This window comes from Pelecanus crispus, chromosome 23 (genome assembly GCF_030463565.1).
Source record: "Pelecanus crispus isolate bPelCri1 chromosome 23, bPelCri1.pri, whole genome shotgun sequence".
In the NCBI taxonomy this organism is placed as follows: domain Eukaryota; kingdom Metazoa; phylum Chordata; class Aves; order Pelecaniformes; family Pelecanidae; genus Pelecanus; species Pelecanus crispus.
In genome coordinates, this window is record NC_134665.1 from 544064 (window position 1) to 561636 (window position 17573).

General features: G+C 53.1%; 2 protein-coding genes across 2 annotated transcripts; one reads left to right on the forward strand and one right to left on the reverse strand.

Moving 5' to 3' along the window:
- Positions 1–1484: 1484 nt before the first annotated feature.
- Positions 1485–2444, reverse strand: LOC142595875 (olfactory receptor 14A16-like). The gene has a single exon (XM_075724726.1). It carries the CDS (start codon positions 2442–2444, stop codon positions 1485–1487), a length of 960 nt encoding a protein of 319 aa, XP_075580841.1.
- Positions 2445–12383: 9939 nt separating this feature from the next.
- LOC142595876 (olfactory receptor 14A16-like) lies at positions 12384–13343 on the forward strand. The gene has a single exon (XM_075724727.1). The coding sequence runs from the start codon at positions 12384–12386 to the stop codon at positions 13341–13343; it is 960 nt and encodes a 319-aa protein (XP_075580842.1).
- Positions 13344–17573: the final 4230 nt, after the last annotated feature.

The following is a 17573-nucleotide window of genomic DNA, read 5'->3' on the forward strand; positions in this document are numbered from 1 at the left end:
GTTTAGAGAAGAGAGGATAGCAGCCGTCTCGGAGTGCTGTTGACCCAGGGTCTCTCCCAAGGATGTGTGTACTGGTAGGAGAAGCTGTCCCTTGAGCTCTGACACAGCATGGACACCCTTGCTCCTCACCTCCCCAAGCCCTTCATGGCTCTCATTGGCCCCCTGGCACTTGCATCCCTTGTCCTTACGTCAGACTTCTCCTCTGCACTCTGCAGCTGGATGGTACAGCTCCTTTGTGCCAGCTCCCACCTGCTTGACTTCGAGACCTGGCTGCACAAAGGCAAAGGGGGATTGCTCTCATTTTTGAACAAGCAGAATAAGCCTGATAAGACTCACCATTGCAATCAAACACCGTCCTCAACTGTATGCCAAGTACAAGCTGCCACCAATGAGGTTCACCTTCCACAAGGCATAACCATGGCAGAAATCGTTTGGACAGAAAGGAAATGGCAAAATAAAGACAATTAAAGGGTGTCTAAAGGCAGAATTAGACAGACTACTGAAAGATAGGCAAGCTTTCAACTCCCCTCAAGCTCAGAACAGCTACAGGACTGTTGAGAGGTGTCTGAATAATCAAAGAGTAAGGGGAAGGGAAACCTGGAGAGCAGTTTCAAGTGTTTCTGTGCAGATAGGTTGTTGTCAAGGAGATTTCAGACATGGTCAATTTAGTTAGGACAGGTGGAAATACATGAAAGAAGAGGGAGATGAAATGCACAGCCCAGTAGAGAGAGGACTGACAATGCAAATATAAAGGAAGGTCAGTAGTTCTCCTCTTACTATTCATGGGTATCCTCAAAATTGCTCATTTTGATCTCAGGGGAAAAAACTGATGTTTTATTAAAAGTATTCACCTGTTTCAGCTGATGAGGTTGTGCTCATACTGTTAAAGTTGTGTAATTATTCCTGAGGTTTTCAGGCAGCGCTCCACTGTCTGAGCGCAAGCATGCAGGGCTACGTGGAGAGGAGCCAGTGTCTCTGCAGCCCATGCCTGGGACTGGCAGCTGTCACACAGGACCTGCTGGAGACGAGAGCCACTCGCAAGCTGCAGCTGGAGCCGGGGCAGAGGGTCCCAGGGCACCTACACCGGCACCACGTGCCCGTGTCCCTGTGACTGCCTCCCACCCCAATTGTACCATCACTGGCTTTTGCAAAGAAAGGCAGTACACAAAATCCCCCAGAGATCAGTATTTTAAAACAAGACAAAGTAAAGCGTGGAGGATAACAACATCAACAGTGTTTGAAGCTTCAAGTTGCAATAGGACATTTATTACAGAGATGCTAGGAGAATATCAGCTCTGTCCCAGGAAGATGTACTTTTATATCAGATCCAGGTGAGAAAGAGCAGGTTCATTTCTCAGCCAGAGTGAGATGAATCCAAACATTTCTGCAGAAACGTAAAACATACTAATAACTATACAGACAATGATAATAGAAATGCTAAAACAAGAAACAAAAGACAGGCCTGCAATGGGATACATTGTGAATCATTTGTGAACAGCAATGGAAAATTTATCATTGTTGAAAAACATCCATGAAATCACTTTCTTAATGGCCTCCTTGAGCTCCTGGTTCCTCATGCTGTAGATGAGGGGGTTCACTGCTGGAGGCACCACCGAGTACAGAAATGCCAGCACCAGGTCCAGGGATGGGAAGGAGATGGAGGGGGGCTTCAGGTAGGCAAAAGTGGCAGTACAGAGAAACAGGGAGAACACGGCCAGGTGAGGGAGGCACGTGGAGAAGGCTTTGTGGCGTCCCTGCTCAGAGGGGATCCTCAGCACAGCCCTGAAGATCTGCACATAGGACACCACAATGAAAACAAAACAGCTGGAGGATACTAAGAAACTAACCGCAAGAAGTCCATCTTCCCTGAGGTAGGCATGTGAGCAGGAGAGCTTGAGGATCTGTGGGACTTCACAGAATAACTGCTCCACATCATTGCCTTGGCACAGGGGTATGGAAAATGTATTGGCTGTGTGCAGCAAAGCATTGAGAAACCCACCACCCCAGGCAGCTGCTGCCATGTGGACACAAGCTCTGCTGCCCAGCAGGGTCCCGTAGTGCAGGGGTTTGCAGATGGCAACGTAGCGGTCATAGGACATGATGGTGAGAAGATAGAATTCTGCTGACCTGAAAAAGAGAAACAGGAAGAGCTGTGCAGCACATCCCAGGTAGTAGATGGCCCTGGAGTCCCACAGGGAATTGGCCATGGCTTTAGGGACAGTGGTGGAGATGGAGGCCAGGTCGAGGAGGGAGAAGTTGAGGAGGAAGAAGTACATGGGGGTGTGGAGGTGGTGGTCACAGGCTATGGCGGTGATGATGAGGCCGTTGGCCAGGAGTGCAGCCAGGTAGATGCCCAGGAAGAGCCAGAAGTGCAGGAGCTGCAGCTCCCGTGTGCCTGCAAATGCCAGGAGGAGGAACTCAGTGATGGAGCTGCTGTTGGACATCTGCTGCCTCTGGGCGTGGGGGACTGTCCAAGAGGGAAAAGACAGTGACAGGTTACAGGAGACTTCTCTGAGCAAAATCAAAGATATTTCTCATATCCCCCTACTCCAAACTGCCAGGTCCTGTTCACGAGCCCTGGTTGGTGCTGGCTGAGGGTACCCCAGGGAGCAGGGGCTCTGCTGTGGGCTCTGCAGGACTCAGTCCTGCCCTACAGCAGTAGGTAAAGAGGAACACAGGTTGATTTCAAGTTAAATCCATTCATGTCATCAAAGAGCTTTTCAGCATTGTCGCTCCAGATTCACCCAGGTGCAGAGCAGAGCTGTGGGGATTTTGTTTTGTCTCTTCTGCTCTGGCTGCCCCACCACAGCTGAGCAGTGTTTTTACTGCAGAAACCCCTGGCATTCCTGCTGCCCTGCAAGGGAAACCGTGTGGGTCCTGAGAGGCCAGGGGAGGGTCCCTTAGTGCCGAGTGAGGACAGCCGCTCTGTGCATCAGCCCTGATCTCAGCTCCCTGTGCTGGCAGCTCTTTCAGCGGGAGGACTATCGCCCTCGGCTCTTCCCCCAAAAGAACCAGGACACTGCTGGGAGCAGAGGAATCCAGTTTCCAAGGGCAGATGGCCAAGGCCCTCAGCCCATCTCCTGGTACCTGCGGAGGATCTCAGCTCTGCCCTGCCAAGCAGGGACGCAGAGGGCTCATTACAGCTGCCGGCATGCAGCCGCCCAGCAGCATTTCAAGGGCCTTAGCACCCCACTGGCTTCTCCATGGGGCTCCTGCGCAACAGAGAGAGGCCATGGGAGAGCTGTGCCCTGCGGGAGGGCAGCCTGCAGCCCAGCAGCACCTCCCAAGGAAAGACTCACCTCTCCTCAATTCCTTACGTCCTGAAGAGAGGGTGAGATCCCTGCCAGCCGCACACGCTGCAGCACCCAGAGCCCCGAAGGTTAACAGGGGGCGAGTTGGGTGCTTTTCCTCCATGGACACAGGTGCATGACAGCGCTGGTGTCTGAGCTGCACTTGAATCCTCACCCCCACACCCCAGTGAGTGTGACAGTCAGAACTGTAAGGGCAGCAGGGAGAAGAGGAGAAGATGCCAAATGAGGCCTTGCAAGGGAGGCAGGGGAGGGAGGCACAGTCACACACTTGAGTGTTTCTCCTCTTTGGTGGTCAGGCTGCTGCAAGGGCAACTCCTGAGCATGTCCCCATGATAGGAAGGGCAGGGGCTGTGCTGTGTGAGTGAGGAGAGCAGGGGCTTGCTCCCGGGAAAGCGCCTGCACTGCAGGGGATGGCAGGGAGATGCGTGAATGCCTCCTGCCACGGCATTTCTGGCAGCAGGTCTCTCTGCCTCCCTGCCCACCTCTCTGCTGCCTGCAGCTCTTCTTGGCCAGGACCTGTTTCTCTGTCCCCACGTCTCCTCCCTCTTCATGCTCACAGAGCCCGTCCCACACGCTGTGTGCTCAGCTCTGCCCTGCACACCCCTCCTGGCAGCAGGGCACTGCCCAGGGACATCTCTGGGGGTGTGCAGGGACCAAGGAGCAGCTCAGACAAGTCCTAATGAGAACTGGGCTCTCACTGCCTACTCCAGAGCACAGAAATACATTCCCATCTCCCACTGCCCACCCAGCCAACCAAGAAGAGAAAACTCAAAGGACAAATTTCTACCCTTTCAGGTAATCCCCTTACCTTGACAGCCACCTTTAAAACGACCCTCTGCAAATGTCCGGTGGGTGATGTAGGAGTCTGAGCAGCCCTGACCCATGCCGAACACTCTGGACAGCAGAAGGACCCAGCCTTGCTGGGTGTCCCTCCTTCCACCCACAGCTTCTTCCTGCAGCACCATGGGGAGCTGCTTGGGCAGGCTGAGAGCTGACCCTGGCAGGCAGCAGAGTCCCTGCCCCGGCACACAGCACCCTGGGGTGCAGGGACCCTGCTCGCAAGGACAGCCCTGGGCACCCCTGGCTGCACACCTCTCTTCAAAACCCTGGAGCCGTCCCTGGCAGAAGGCAGCTGTCATGCCTTGTCCAGGTCTCTCATGGTGCAGCAGGGCAGCCCTGCTCTGCAGCATGTTCTTCTCTACAACAGAGAAACTCTGAGAGTTGTACTTACAGATCCTGTAATCTGTGGCATGTGCCAGCTTTAGGAGACCCCTCAAGGAAATGCAGCTGCATAGCCCTGCAGTCACAGACTTACCGTGTCAAGGGCAATGAAGATCTCTCCTATATGGAAAAGAGCTCCAAAAATCACCTTTTCTCAACACACCTTTAAGCATGACAGCTAGACAGGGGCATGCAAGGATGTCCTTTACCCTTGCTAAGGGCAGGAATTCAGCAGAGTCAATCGAGGCATCTCATCCCGGGTTTGTAGTCCTGGGGGTCAAAGAGGATTCAGCTCCTTCCATGTCTGCCACAAAGATGGATTCCTCTTGCCTCAGTTCAGGTGGGCACAAAAGGGGCACCTGCATGTGAGCTTCTTTCCTATGCTCCCATGGTAATTACTGGAGATGGAGGGCAGCAGGGAGGTGTTCAGATGAAAAAGTCTGGTAACCTGTGAGATGTCAGAGGTGGTCTAAGAGATGTGCGGGTCCCTGCGAACTCACATGGAGCAGTTCCTAGAGAAAGGGCAACGCCTGTGGGCATCCTCTTCAAAGCTGTTGGGAATTTCCTTTGGCCCACTGAAATGACAGCTGATGCCCAGAATAAGGGCAACTGAGCCTGTCCTTCCTCATTATGCTCAGGGTGACCTCTGGAGGTGTTCAACGGAATGATTCAAGTGATGTGCCATAGGGAGAGCTCAGGCTCTCTCTTCTCCTTCTGCTGTATTTACTAGATCTCCACTAACTACGTTGCCAGTTGCCTCATGTTCAGCCCCACACTGAGTTACAGAATCAGGGTATCTACACAATTTCCTGTTCAACTCCAGGCCCATGGAGCTACATGAGCTGCCAGGGCTTGCAGGAACAGCAGAGGACCTACAGGAAAGCAATTCCCATTCAGGGCAGGTGTGTGACAGACACCGCAGGTGGCACCGCAGGGAGTGCCATTTGCTGCCTGTGTGCCATTGAACGATGCCATCAGTCAGAGGCATCGGCCAGCAGATGCCATCCAAGAGGCAAGGTCTGTCCTTCCTCTATCCAACAGCCACAGGCATTGCGTGAACATGAAGCACGGCACTCTAGGGTCTTTACTTACACCCATGATGACAGAGTCAAGGAGCAAAGCAATCATTTTCACCGTGTGCCTGGATACATCCTGTCTTCAAGGACAGCATCTTTCAAGCACAGCAATGATCCTTATAAAAATTCAGTTGAAACTGGAAAGGGAACGCAATGGGAACCAAGATGAGCTGTTGCTACATCAGGAAGAGATAAAGAAGAAACAGGGAGAACATGGGACCACTGCTGAGTTTAGTAAGAGTAGGTGTAGATAGATCTATGTCTTTGCCTCATCTATGTCCTCTTTGCCTCAGCTACCACCAGCGAGGTCTCCCAGGCCTTTGGGCTTTGAGGCAGGACTCTGGAAAGGCAGCGCCAGTGGGAGATGGGGATCAAGCCAGGGGATCTTTTGGCAAACTACACCCTTAGCATTCCATGGGTCTGGAGAGGTTGTACCCAAGGGTGCTGGTCAGCAAGGTCAGCTCATGTGGCTGACTGAGCGCAGCCACCCCCAGCAGTGGGCATTCTCCATCGGTCAGGCTGAGGCATGCATACCGGCTGGAAGCATCTGTATCAGCCCTGACTGGCACGGGAGGGACCTTCCTTCCTGCTCTGTTCTCAGGACAATCCTCTTCCTCCTCCCATACCTGCAGACATCCACTGCTTGCCATTGCTGGGCTCAGACATTGTTGTAAGGATTTGCTGACGCCATCAGCCATCACCCTGTCTCTCACTGACAGCCCCCGACCCTCTGTCCCAGACCTACACCCCGCCAATTGCTGCTGCTCAAGGCCACTCACTCTTCACAAGAGCCTGGAGCTTCCTGGGTTTTCCTGGTGATTATTACAATGCTCCCAGCTCCCTCCAGAGCTCATGGGGAGCTTTCTCGGCCATAACAGGGCCTTAGGACCATCTCTTACAAAACAGTTGTCTTTTGATGATGTTGTGTGCAGAAAATGTAGCCACAGAAAAGCACCAACTCTCTCAAAAGGGATGCCGAGTGAATAGCCAGTAAGGTAGCCCATGGCTGTGGCTTCCTGGCAAGGAGTCTGTCCTGAGAAGGGGATGCAGCCTCTGATACTCTCTGGAGAGAGAAACCAGCAGTGTCTATACCACCTGGGGACACCAAGGGTGACTTTTGCAAGACCACCCTTCACCTGAACCGCTTCAGATATGTACTTGTGGCTTGGGTATCATGCTCTGTATTGCAACTCCTGATTCCCTTAGAACTGCCCAGAGGAGCTACCACAGGTACAGATTGCTCCGCTGCAGATATTTATCTTTTGGCAGATTAATGCTTTTGGTGGTGGTGGTGGTGTACATACTGATATTCTTAGGGCAATCACACAAACACTTGAAGGATAACTGGAGGTTTCCCACCTCATTAGCCCTTCAGCGACCTGGCTCCTGTTTGCCAGCGTCTCACTGTCATTGTGCAGGGTGTGGTGTAAAAGGTGCTGGGCAGAGGGGGAATCATCACTTTTTCTGGCTGTGCTCCTGCTCATACAGCCCCAGATGCTGTTGGCTGCCTTTGCTGATGGCTCATGTCTTGCCTAATGAAACTCAGGGACCAGCAGAGCCATTTCCACAGAGCTGCTGCCCAGCCACGCAGCTCCTGGCCTCTCTCACTGCAGCCTATAATTCCCCTGCCCCAGTCTTTAGGTCTTTTTAGAAGATGCATGCAAGATTGGCTTTTTTTCTTTCTCCAGTCATAATGACCTTCCCAAAGGTATGAGAGCAGCCCTGCTATGACATCGGCCCGCTCTCTCAATATCCTTGGATTCATCCTGTCTGCTCCAATGGACTACTAAGGGTTGACTTTATCTAAGTAACTCCTGACTTGACCTCCATCCACTGCTGCATCGCTGGGGTTCTGCCTCTGAGGCACATGGAACTGGGAGACCTTGCTGGTGAAGACAAAGGCCAAGAGTCCCTCACACCTAGCTACATCTACTCTTAGCAAATTCAGCAGTAGCCACACATTATCTTCATTGACTCTTTAACTCTTCCTGAAGTAGTAGCAGCTCATCATTGTGCCCTTGCAAGTGTCAGTGATACGGGAGCTCTGGCTTTTCTCAAACCAACCGTATTTCTGAATTCCTCCTTTGCTTTAATCCTAGCATCCACCTCTTGTATGCTTCCTTTTTTCTATGGAGCTTCGCCATGAGTTTCCTGTTTCCCCAAGCTCCTCTCCTGACAGCTCTGCTTGCTTTTTGACTGTTGGTATGCACAGTCTTGTACTTGAAAGCTGCTGTCCTTGAAGACCAACTGTACTGAGCTCTGCTGCCCTTCTGCGCTATTCACATGGACTCCCCGACCAGAAGTCGCAAGACTAGGCCAAAGTCTGCTCCTCTGAGGTCTTGCATCTGCACTCTTCTCTTCTCCTTCCCCCACGGACGTGAGACCCCACTATTTCATGGTCATGACAGCCAAGGCTGATACTGGCTTTCATAAGTATAGCTTTTCCTTCTTCACGAGTAACAGATGCAGATGAGCATCACTATTGTTGAGCAATCTGGCAGCTGTGCTATAATGGCCTGCGTCCCAAGCTGTGTCCCAAGACCCTCCAGAAACCTCCAGCACCGTTTGTGTGCTGTTGTGGTCTCCTTCCAGTGAATGCCAGGGTAATTGCCACTTGTAAAGTCCACAAGGGGACTTTAATGGGTTCTTTGTCTCCCACCACAATGTCACCCTTGCCAGCCCCTCCTCTGACCCTCACACACCAGGCCTCACCCACCTTGTTCATCCCTTAAAGGAGCTCCACACATCTAAGCAGTTCCTTCACACTGAGGGCAACCCCCTCCCGATCTTTCTGGCCTCCTGGTCATCCTGTAGCCGGCCATCACAGCAGCCCAGTGGTCTGAGCTGTCCCAACAGGCCTCACTTGTTAGTCCCTTTAAGTGGAATGAAGAGACTGCACATGCAGCCCCAGCTCCTCCTGTCTGTGCCCCAGGCTGAGGGCATCGGTACATGTTGGGGCTGCAGCAGCTCAGCTTTGGCACACTTGGGTTGTGAACAGACTTGCAACAGGGAAACCTGCTAGCAAGCACCCAAGACCTTGTGTGTGCAAAGGCTTTGTTTTAGAGCAGAGACATGCTGGAGTGCATGGTAGACGGCACTGTAAAGCAGAAATGAGGTGCCCACAGAGGCGGCAAACCCTGCTCTCCCCAAGGCCAGAGAGAAACAGAGCTGGGCTGTGCAGTCCGAGCAGGAGAGGGGTTTGCTGTCTGTGGTGTCCCTGCAGCCCTGAGGGCCTGTGCTGGAGGTGAAGCTGATCTCGGGAAGGAAGAGGTGATGTTGAGAGTGTCCTTGGGTGTGGATATCCTGTGATAGTGGCACAATGAAAATCATTGACCTGATCCATGACTGTGACATGGAGGGGATGGTTAAATGCTGTGGGAGAGAAGAACCAGCAGAGTCGGAGAGGGAATGCACACAAGTGGAGAGTCTGCTGTGATGTGCTTCGTATTCATGCACTGCCCAGCATCTACTGGAAAGAGAAGGCAACTACCTTACATCAATGCAGCGCTGTGATTCAGTCACCGACCCAAAGGCACCCAATCTGTCTGAGATGCCCTGGGTGATGCCTGTCACACCTAGCCTGACTGGGGATGGCGTTCCTGTATAGGACCTGTGCTGTCCATGTCAGCTACAGAGCTCTAGCATCTCACATAGCACGACAGACTTCTATTTGGATATTAAATTAAGATTCAGCTGACCTGAATTAGCTTCGATAATAGGACTGCAAGGGATGTACTTGACAAAACTGCCATTATACTCGAGGGGTGCCTAGAACAGACAGTTGATGGTGAAGAGCAAGAGAAAGGGAGCTCTCCCTATGCTGCATGACTCCATTTGTTCATACCTCTAAAGGCTTGCCTGGACATAAGGAATATCTACAGGTTCAATGGGCATCTGCCGTCATTCCACCTGGCCAATTGAATTTCCCATCAGCCTCCAAGCAAATGCCCACAGATGTGGCCCTACCTCTGTGAGCTGCTCCCTTAGAGCTTGCACATGTCTTGGGCCACCTCCTGAAGCCCAAATGTCACCAGGTGTTTGTGCCTGAACAGCTCCCTCCTGGCCTCCATCTCCATTATTGCCATGGGAGCTGAGACAAGGAGCTCCCATGCAGGTGCCCATGTTGTGCCCACCTGAAGTGAGGCAAGAGGAATCCCCCCTCCTGTGGGTTTGTGCTCTGCATGGGAATGACCTGAGACCCTTTCTGATACCTCTTCACCTGAGAAGTGTCTCTCCCAAGGAGAGTGGTTGAAAATAAGTGATGGCTTCAGGCAGATTCAGAGCAGGTTCCCCTGCAGCCCCAGGGACAACACAAGGGAGCCCAGAGGGGCAGAGCAAGGGCTGCCTTGGGCTGGTGCTGTGCTGCTGAGCTGGGCCGGGCTCCTGGGACGCAGGCAGCTCCTGGCAAGCGGGCAGTGCTGCAGAGAGACAGCTCTGCCCAGGAGCAGCTCCTGTGCCAAGCGCAGCAGGGCTGAGGGCAGTGCCTGCAGGCAGGGAGGGGAGAGGAGGGAGGCAGGGAGAGGTTAAAGGCAGTGTGGGGTGGGAGGGTGCTGAGAGCTCACTGCGGGAGAGATCTTCACAGCCCTTGACACGGTAAGTCTGTGACTGCAGGGCTATGCAGCTGCATTTCCTTGAGGGGTCTCCTAAAGCTGGCACATGCCACAGATTACAGGATCTGTAAGTACAACTCTCAGAGTTTCCCTGTTGTAGAGAAGAACATGCTGCAGAGCAGGGCTGCCCTGCTGCACCATGAGAGACCTGGACAAGGCATGACAGCTGCCTTCTGCCAGGGACGGCTCCAGGGTTTTGAAGAGAGGTGTGCAGCCAGGGGTGCCCAGGGCTGTCCTTGCGAGCAGGGTCCCTGCACCCCAGGGTGCTGTGTGCCGGGGCAGGGACTCTGCTGCCTGCCAGGGTCAGCTCTCAGCCTGCCCAAGCAGCTCCCCATGGTGCTGCAGGAAGAAGCTGTGGGTGGAAGGAGGGACACCCAGCAAGGCTGGGTCCTTCTGCTGTCCAGAGTGTTCGGCATGGGTCAGGGCTGCTCAGACTCCTACATCACCCACCGGACATTTGCAGAGGGTCGTTTTAAAGGTGGCTGTCAAGGTAAGGGGATTACCTGAAAGGGTAGAAATTTGTCCTTTGAGTTTTCTCTTCTTGGTTGGCTGGGTGGGCAGTGGGAGATGGGAATGTATTTCTGTGCTCTGGAGTAGGCAGTGAGAGCCCAGTTCTCATTAGGACTTGTCTGAGCTGCTCCTTGGTCCCTGCACACCCCCAGAGATGTCCCTGGGCAGTGCCCTGCTGCCAGGAGGGGTGTGCAGGGCAGAGCTGAGCACACAGCGTGTGGGACGGGCTCTGTGAGCATGAAGAGGGAGGAGACGTGGGGACAGAGAAACAGGTCCTGGCCAAGAAGAGCTGCAGGCAGCAGAGAGGTGGGCAGGGAGGCAGAGAGACCTGCTGCCAGAAATGCCGTGGCAGGAGGCATTCACGCATCTCCCTGCCATCCCCTGCAGTGCAGGCGCTTTCCCGGGAGCAAGCCCCTGCTCTCCTCACTCACACAGCACAGCCCCTGCCCTTCCTATCATGGGGACATGCTCAGGAGTTGCCCTTGCAGCAGCCTGACCACCAAAGAGGAGAAACACTCAAGTGTGTGACTGTGCCTCCCTCCCCTGCCTCCCTTGCAAGGCCTCATTTGGCATCTTCTCCTCTTCTCCCTGCTGCCCTTACAGTTCTGACTGTCACACTCACTGGGGTGTGGGGGTGAGGATTCAAGTGCAGCTCAGACACCAGCGCTGTCATGCACCTGTGTCCATGGAGGAAAAGCACCCAACTCGCCCCCTGTTAACCTTTGGGGCTCTGGGTGCTGCAGCGTGTGCGGCTGGCAGGGATCTCACCCTCTCTTCAGGACGTAAGGAATTGAGGAGAGGTGAGTCTTTCCTTGGGAGGTGCTGCTGGGCTGCAGGCTGCCCTCCCGCAGGGCACAGCTCTCCCATGGCCTCTCTCTGTTGCGCAGGAGCCCCATGGAGAAGCCAGTGGGGTGCTAAGGCCCTTGAAATGCTGCTGGGCGGCTGCATGCCGGCAGCTGTAATGAGCCCTCTGCGTCCCTGCTTGGCAGGGCAGAGCTGAGATCCTCCGCAGGTACCAGGAGATGGGCTGAGGGCCTTGGCCATCTGCCCTTGGAAACTGGATTCCTCTGCTCCCAGCAGTGTCCTGGTTCTTTTGGGGGAAGAGCCGAGGGCGATAGTCCTCCCGCTGAAAGAGCTGCCAGCACAGGGAGCTGAGATCAGGGCTGATGCACAGAGCGGCTGTCCTCACTCGGCACTAAGGGACCCTCCCCTGGCCTCTCAGGACCCACACGGTTTCCCTTGCAGGGCAGCAGGAATGCCAGGGGTTTCTGCAGTAAAAACACTGCTCAGCTGTGGTGGGGCAGCCAGAGCAGAAGAGACAAAACAAAATCCCCACAGCTCTGCTCTGCACCTGGGTGAATCTGGAGCGACAATGCTGAAAAGCTCTTTGATGACATGAATGGATTTAACTTGAAATCAACCTGTGTTCCTCTTTACCTACTGCTGTAGGGCAGGACTGAGTCCTGCAGAGCCCACAGCAGAGCCCCTGCTCCCTGGGGTACCCTCAGCCAGCACCAACCAGGGCTCGTGAACAGGACCTGGCAGTTTGGAGTAGGGGGATATGAGAAATATCTTTGATTTTGCTCAGAGAAGTCTCCTGTAACCTGTCACTGTCTTTTCCCTCTTGGACAGTCCCCCACGCCCAGAGGCAGCAGATGTCCAACAGCAGCTCCATCACTGAGTTCCTCCTCCTGGCATTTGCAGGCACACGGGAGCTGCAGCTCCTGCACTTCTGGCTCTTCCTGGGCATCTACCTGGCTGCACTCCTGGCCAACGGCCTCATCATCACCGCCATAGCCTGTGACCACCACCTCCACACCCCCATGTACTTCTTCCTCCTCAACTTCTCCCTCCTCGACCTGGCCTCCATCTCCACCACTGTCCCTAAAGCCATGGCCAATTCCCTGTGGGACTCCAGGGCCATCTACTACCTGGGATGTGCTGCACAGCTCTTCCTGTTTCTCTTTTTCAGGTCAGCAGAATTCTATCTTCTCACCATCATGTCCTATGACCGCTACGTTGCCATCTGCAAACCCCTGCACTACGGGACCCTGCTGGGCAGCAGAGCTTGTGTCCACATGGCAGCAGCTGCCTGGGGTGGTGGGTTTCTCAATGCTTTGCTGCACACAGCCAATACATTTTCCATACCCCTGTGCCAAGGCAATGATGTGGAGCAGTTATTCTGTGAAGTCCCACAGATCCTCAAGCTCTCCTGCTCACATGCCTACCTCAGGGAAGATGGACTTCTTGCGGTTAGTTTCTTAGTATCCTCCAGCTGTTTTGTTTTCATTGTGGTGTCCTATGTGCAGATCTTCAGGGCTGTGCTGAGGATCCCCTCTGAGCAGGGACGCCACAAAGCCTTCTCCACGTGCCTCCCTCACCTGGCCGTGTTCTCCCTGTTTCTCTGTACTGCCACTTTTGCCTACCTGAAGCCCCCCTCCATCTCCTTCCCATCCCTGGACCTGGTGCTGGCATTTCTGTACTCGGTGGTGCCTCCAGCAGTGAACCCCCTCATCTACAGCATGAGGAACCAGGAGCTCAAGGAGGCCATTAAGAAAGTGATTTCATGGATGTTTTTCAACAATGATAAATTTTCCATTGCTGTTCACAAATGATTCACAATGTATCCCATTGCAGGCCTGTCTTTTGTTTCTTGTTTTAGCATTTCTATTATCATTGTCTGTATAGTTATTAGTATGTTTTACGTTTCTGCAGAAATGTTTGGATTCATCTCACTCTGGCTGAGAAATGAACCTGCTCTTTCTCACCTGGATCTGATATAAAAGTACATCTTCCTGGGACAGAGCTGATATTCTCCTAGCATCTCTGTAATAAATGTCCTATTGCAACTTGAAGCTTCAAACACTGTTGATGTTGTTATCCTCCACGCTTTACTTTGTCTTGTTTTAAAATACTGATCTCTGGGGGATTTTGTGTACTGCCTTTCTTTGCAAAAGCCAGTGATGGTACAATTGGGGTGGGAGGCAGTCACAGGGACACGGGCACGTGGTGCCGGTGTAGGTGCCCTGGGACCCTCTGCCCCGGCTCCAGCTGCAGCTTGCGAGTGGCTCTCGTCTCCAGCAGGTCCTGTGTGACAGCTGCCAGTCCCAGGCATGGGCTGCAGAGACACTGGCTCCTCTCCACGTAGCCCTGCATGCTTGCGCTCAGACAGTGGAGCGCTGCCTGAAAACCTCAGGAATAATTACACAACTTTAACAGTATGAGCACAACCTCATCAGCTGAAACAGGTGAATACTTTTAATAAAACATCAGTTTTTTCCCCTGAGATCAAAATGAGCAATTTTGAGGATACCCATGAATAGTAAGAGGAGAACTACTGACCTTCCTTTATATTTGCATTGTCAGTCCTCTCTCTACTGGGCTGTGCATTTCATCTCCCTCTTCTTTCATGTATTTCCACCTGTCCTAACTAAATTGACCATGTCTGAAATCTCCTTGACAACAACCTATCTGCACAGAAACACTTGAAACTGCTCTCCAGGTTTCCCTTCCCCTTACTCTTTGATTATTCAGACACCTCTCAACAGTCCTGTAGCTGTTCTGAGCTTGAGGGGAGTTGAAAGCTTGCCTATCTTTCAGTAGTCTGTCTAATTCTGCCTTTAGACACCCTTTAATTGTCTTTATTTTGCCATTTCCTTTCTGTCCAAACGATTTCTGCCATGGTTATGCCTTGTGGAAGGTGAACCTCATTGGTGGCAGCTTGTACTTGGCATACAGTTGAGGACGGTGTTTGATTGCAATGGTGAGTCTTATCAGGCTTATTCTGCTTGTTCAAAAATGAGAGCAATCCCCCTTTGCCTTTGTGCAGCCAGGTCTCGAAGTCAAGCAGGTGGGAGCTGGCACAAAGGAGCTGTACCATCCAGCTGCAGAGTGCAGAGGAGAAGTCTGACGTAAGGACAAGGGATGCAAGTGCCAGGGGGCCAATGAGAGCCATGAAGGGCTTGGGGAGGTGAGGAGCAAGGGTGTCCATGCTGTGTCAGAGCTCAAGGGACAGCTTCTCCTACCAGTACACACATCCTTGGGAGAGACCCTGGGTCAACAGCACTCCGAGACGGCTGCTATCCTCTCTTCTCTAAACTGAAACATAATTAACTACAGCCTTTAAAAACAAAAATTCATTTTTATTAGAAGTTCTTTGAAATCTTTCTCCAGAAGTGCACTAGGAAACCTCTCTAATGAACTGTACAAGATTAGAAGACAATTACAGGAAGAGACACAGCTTGTTAGGGCTTGCTTGATGTTAATGAGCCCTATGGTGTATTCGATCCTGAGTCCTTGATGCTCAGGTGCTGAGAGGAGATTGCACAAACCTCTCCAAGACTCAATGTCAAAAGCAAAGCCCAAAGTACCTTGAAGCATTAATGAGTCCCACTGAGGGCCATTACTGACAAAGCCTCCCAAGGGACTCGTTAGAGCAGAGAATTGGAGGCTGTGATTGCAGGGAGGCAAAGGTAATGTGCAGGCAGCTCAGCTGCTGAGAAAGCCCTGGCTTTGTTTGATGAAGCAGAAAGGCCAAGGCCTGACCCCCAGCCCCACGGAAGGCAGATCCTGTCCTTCACACCTTGCTCTGGGCCCTTCCTGGGGCACTGGGCTGTGGGGGGTGTGATGCTGAGTGAAGGCCAAGGGTGTGACAGCTCCCAGCCTTCCTGGGGGTGTGCAAGGAGGCCATGAGGCCCCCCCAGTGCCTTAGCACAACATGTCTGCTCATGGGCCTTGGTGGCAGAGACGATTGCCGTACCCAGGGGCACAAAGGCTTGGGTTCTCTTGGCAACTTCCAGCCTTGCCAGCGCTCTTTGCCATCTCTAACACAGGTTGTCCTGCGCTGTGCCACAGCTGCTTCTTTTTCCCTGCAGGCTGTAGGCACCCACCTCGCTTCCCCACCTTGCTCTCACCATGGCATTTCCATGCATTCACCGATGTCTGTCCACCCTCACACTCTGTTCCTTGAAACACGGAGAGATGGACTGATGTCATACTCCTTCTGGAGGACTCATGTCCCACAGCACTGCCCTCTGAGTGACATTTCTTCCTCCTCATGGCCAATCTCCACCTTCCCAGCTGCACTGTGTGGCAGTGTCTCTCTCTCCTGCTCTTTCCAACCTCCAAGGAAAGCACCAACATCTGTGAAACAACCCTTCAAGCAGCCATCCCAACCCATCAGCCTTCTTGTGGCCTTTCACCTCACTACACAGAAGGAACCTCACCATCATCTTCCAAGCCTGCTGCTGCCCTTTCAGCTTCTCGGATAGACATGAGCAAGCTGCGTGCCTGCTGCTGTCCCATCATGTCCTCAGGCAGAAGAGACATGACAACCAAAAGAGAAGCCCCCTTCCTGCAGTGAGCCTCGGTCCTTGGGCAGAAGGCATCTCCCAGTCAATGTGCCAACCAGGTGCCTTCTGCTGGCCTGTCAGAGACGCGGGCAGATGTGCGCTTAAAAGCACAGATCCCAGCCATGAGTCAAGGGCTGACCTATCAGCTATTTCAGAATGAAGTCCCTTTCCCAGACACAGTCCTGCTGTTGGCCTGTCACATCCAGAGGCAGAAGTGACCTCACAGCCCCCTTCAAAGCCATTGGCTGGATTAGGAGCTCCTGAGACACAATTGACCACATGGTACTGTACCCAGCCATCACCCTCCTTGTGGCCGACTACGTGAGCAGACAACAGTAAGCTTGTTTCATCAAATTGATCTCATAGATTTCCTACCAATGGTTTGAGTGGAGAAATGTTCCTCAGAGGAACTGCTGTATTTCTGTTGGTGCATTTTATATCTCTACTGCTGACTCTCTCTTGACTGTCTTCAGAAAGCTCTCCAAAGAAAAGATTCATTGAATCACAGGATAACTCAGGTTGAAAGAGACCCCTGAGCATCATTTTGTCCAGCTGTCCTGCTCAAGGCAGGCTTAAGCAGATGAGATCTCTCAAGGACTCTGCCCAGTTTGGCATCATCCACAAAGGAGCTGAAAAGGCTGCATCACATTATGCAGGGAGTTAATAAAGACACTCAAGAGTGTTGGCGCAAGTGCTTGCACTGAGGGATGCCACTAGGAAGTGGCCACCAGGAGGACTCTACCACTGGTGACAGTGGGGCTTGAGGCACCAGTCCAACTCCCACCCATTCCATCACGTATTTCTTCTGTCCAGATATCACCAATCTGGCTATAAAGAGGCTGTGGGAAACCTTGCCAACACCCTTGCTAAGGTCCAGGTACAAAACATCCCCTGCTTTCCCCTACCCATGCAGGTTCAGCAATCCCTTTCTTGTCCTACAAGGACCTGGAAATGCCTGCAGGAGTACTTTGTCCATCACCTTCCGAGGGACTGAGCTGAGGGTGACCAGCCTCTAATGCTCCTTCTTGCACTTCTGGAAGAAAGGTTTGATGTCTGCCTTTTGCAAGGAGCCCAGCACCTCTCTGATTGCTCTGACACATTGGAGGGCACAATCCAGAAAGGGTGATGTGAGCAGACAGCAGCATTTGCCATGAGCCTGTCCAAGGCGGGTGAGATGAATCTCACTGGCACAGTGGAGTTTCTTCCTGGAGCCACACCCAGGAAGGGCAGGGCCCCCTGAGGTGTCCCCATCAGAGCTGGCCTCCTGTACTCCTCACACACACAGGGCTGTGCAGCGGCACGAGTCCTGCCCTTGCACACGCGCAGGCCCTGCACTGCAGCAGGCATCATGACCCTCTGGCCTCCTGCTGCCACTGCCAGAGGCTGGGAGGCACCTCAGCCCTGCGGTGGGTCGCCCTGCTCTGCACCCATCTGAGATGCCCCACGGCAGGGGGAATGGACACAGGCACCTCAGGTCAAGGGAGCACATCCCAG

Bases quoted from the DNA above. Each gene is read 5' to 3' on its own strand.
- LOC142595875 (XM_075724726.1), bottom strand. From the start codon at position 2,444: ATGTCCAACAGCAGCTCCATCACTGAGTTCCTCCTCCTGGCATTTGCA.
- LOC142595876 (XM_075724727.1), top strand. From the start codon at position 12,384: ATGTCCAACAGCAGCTCCATCACTGAGTTCCTCCTCCTGGCATTTGCA.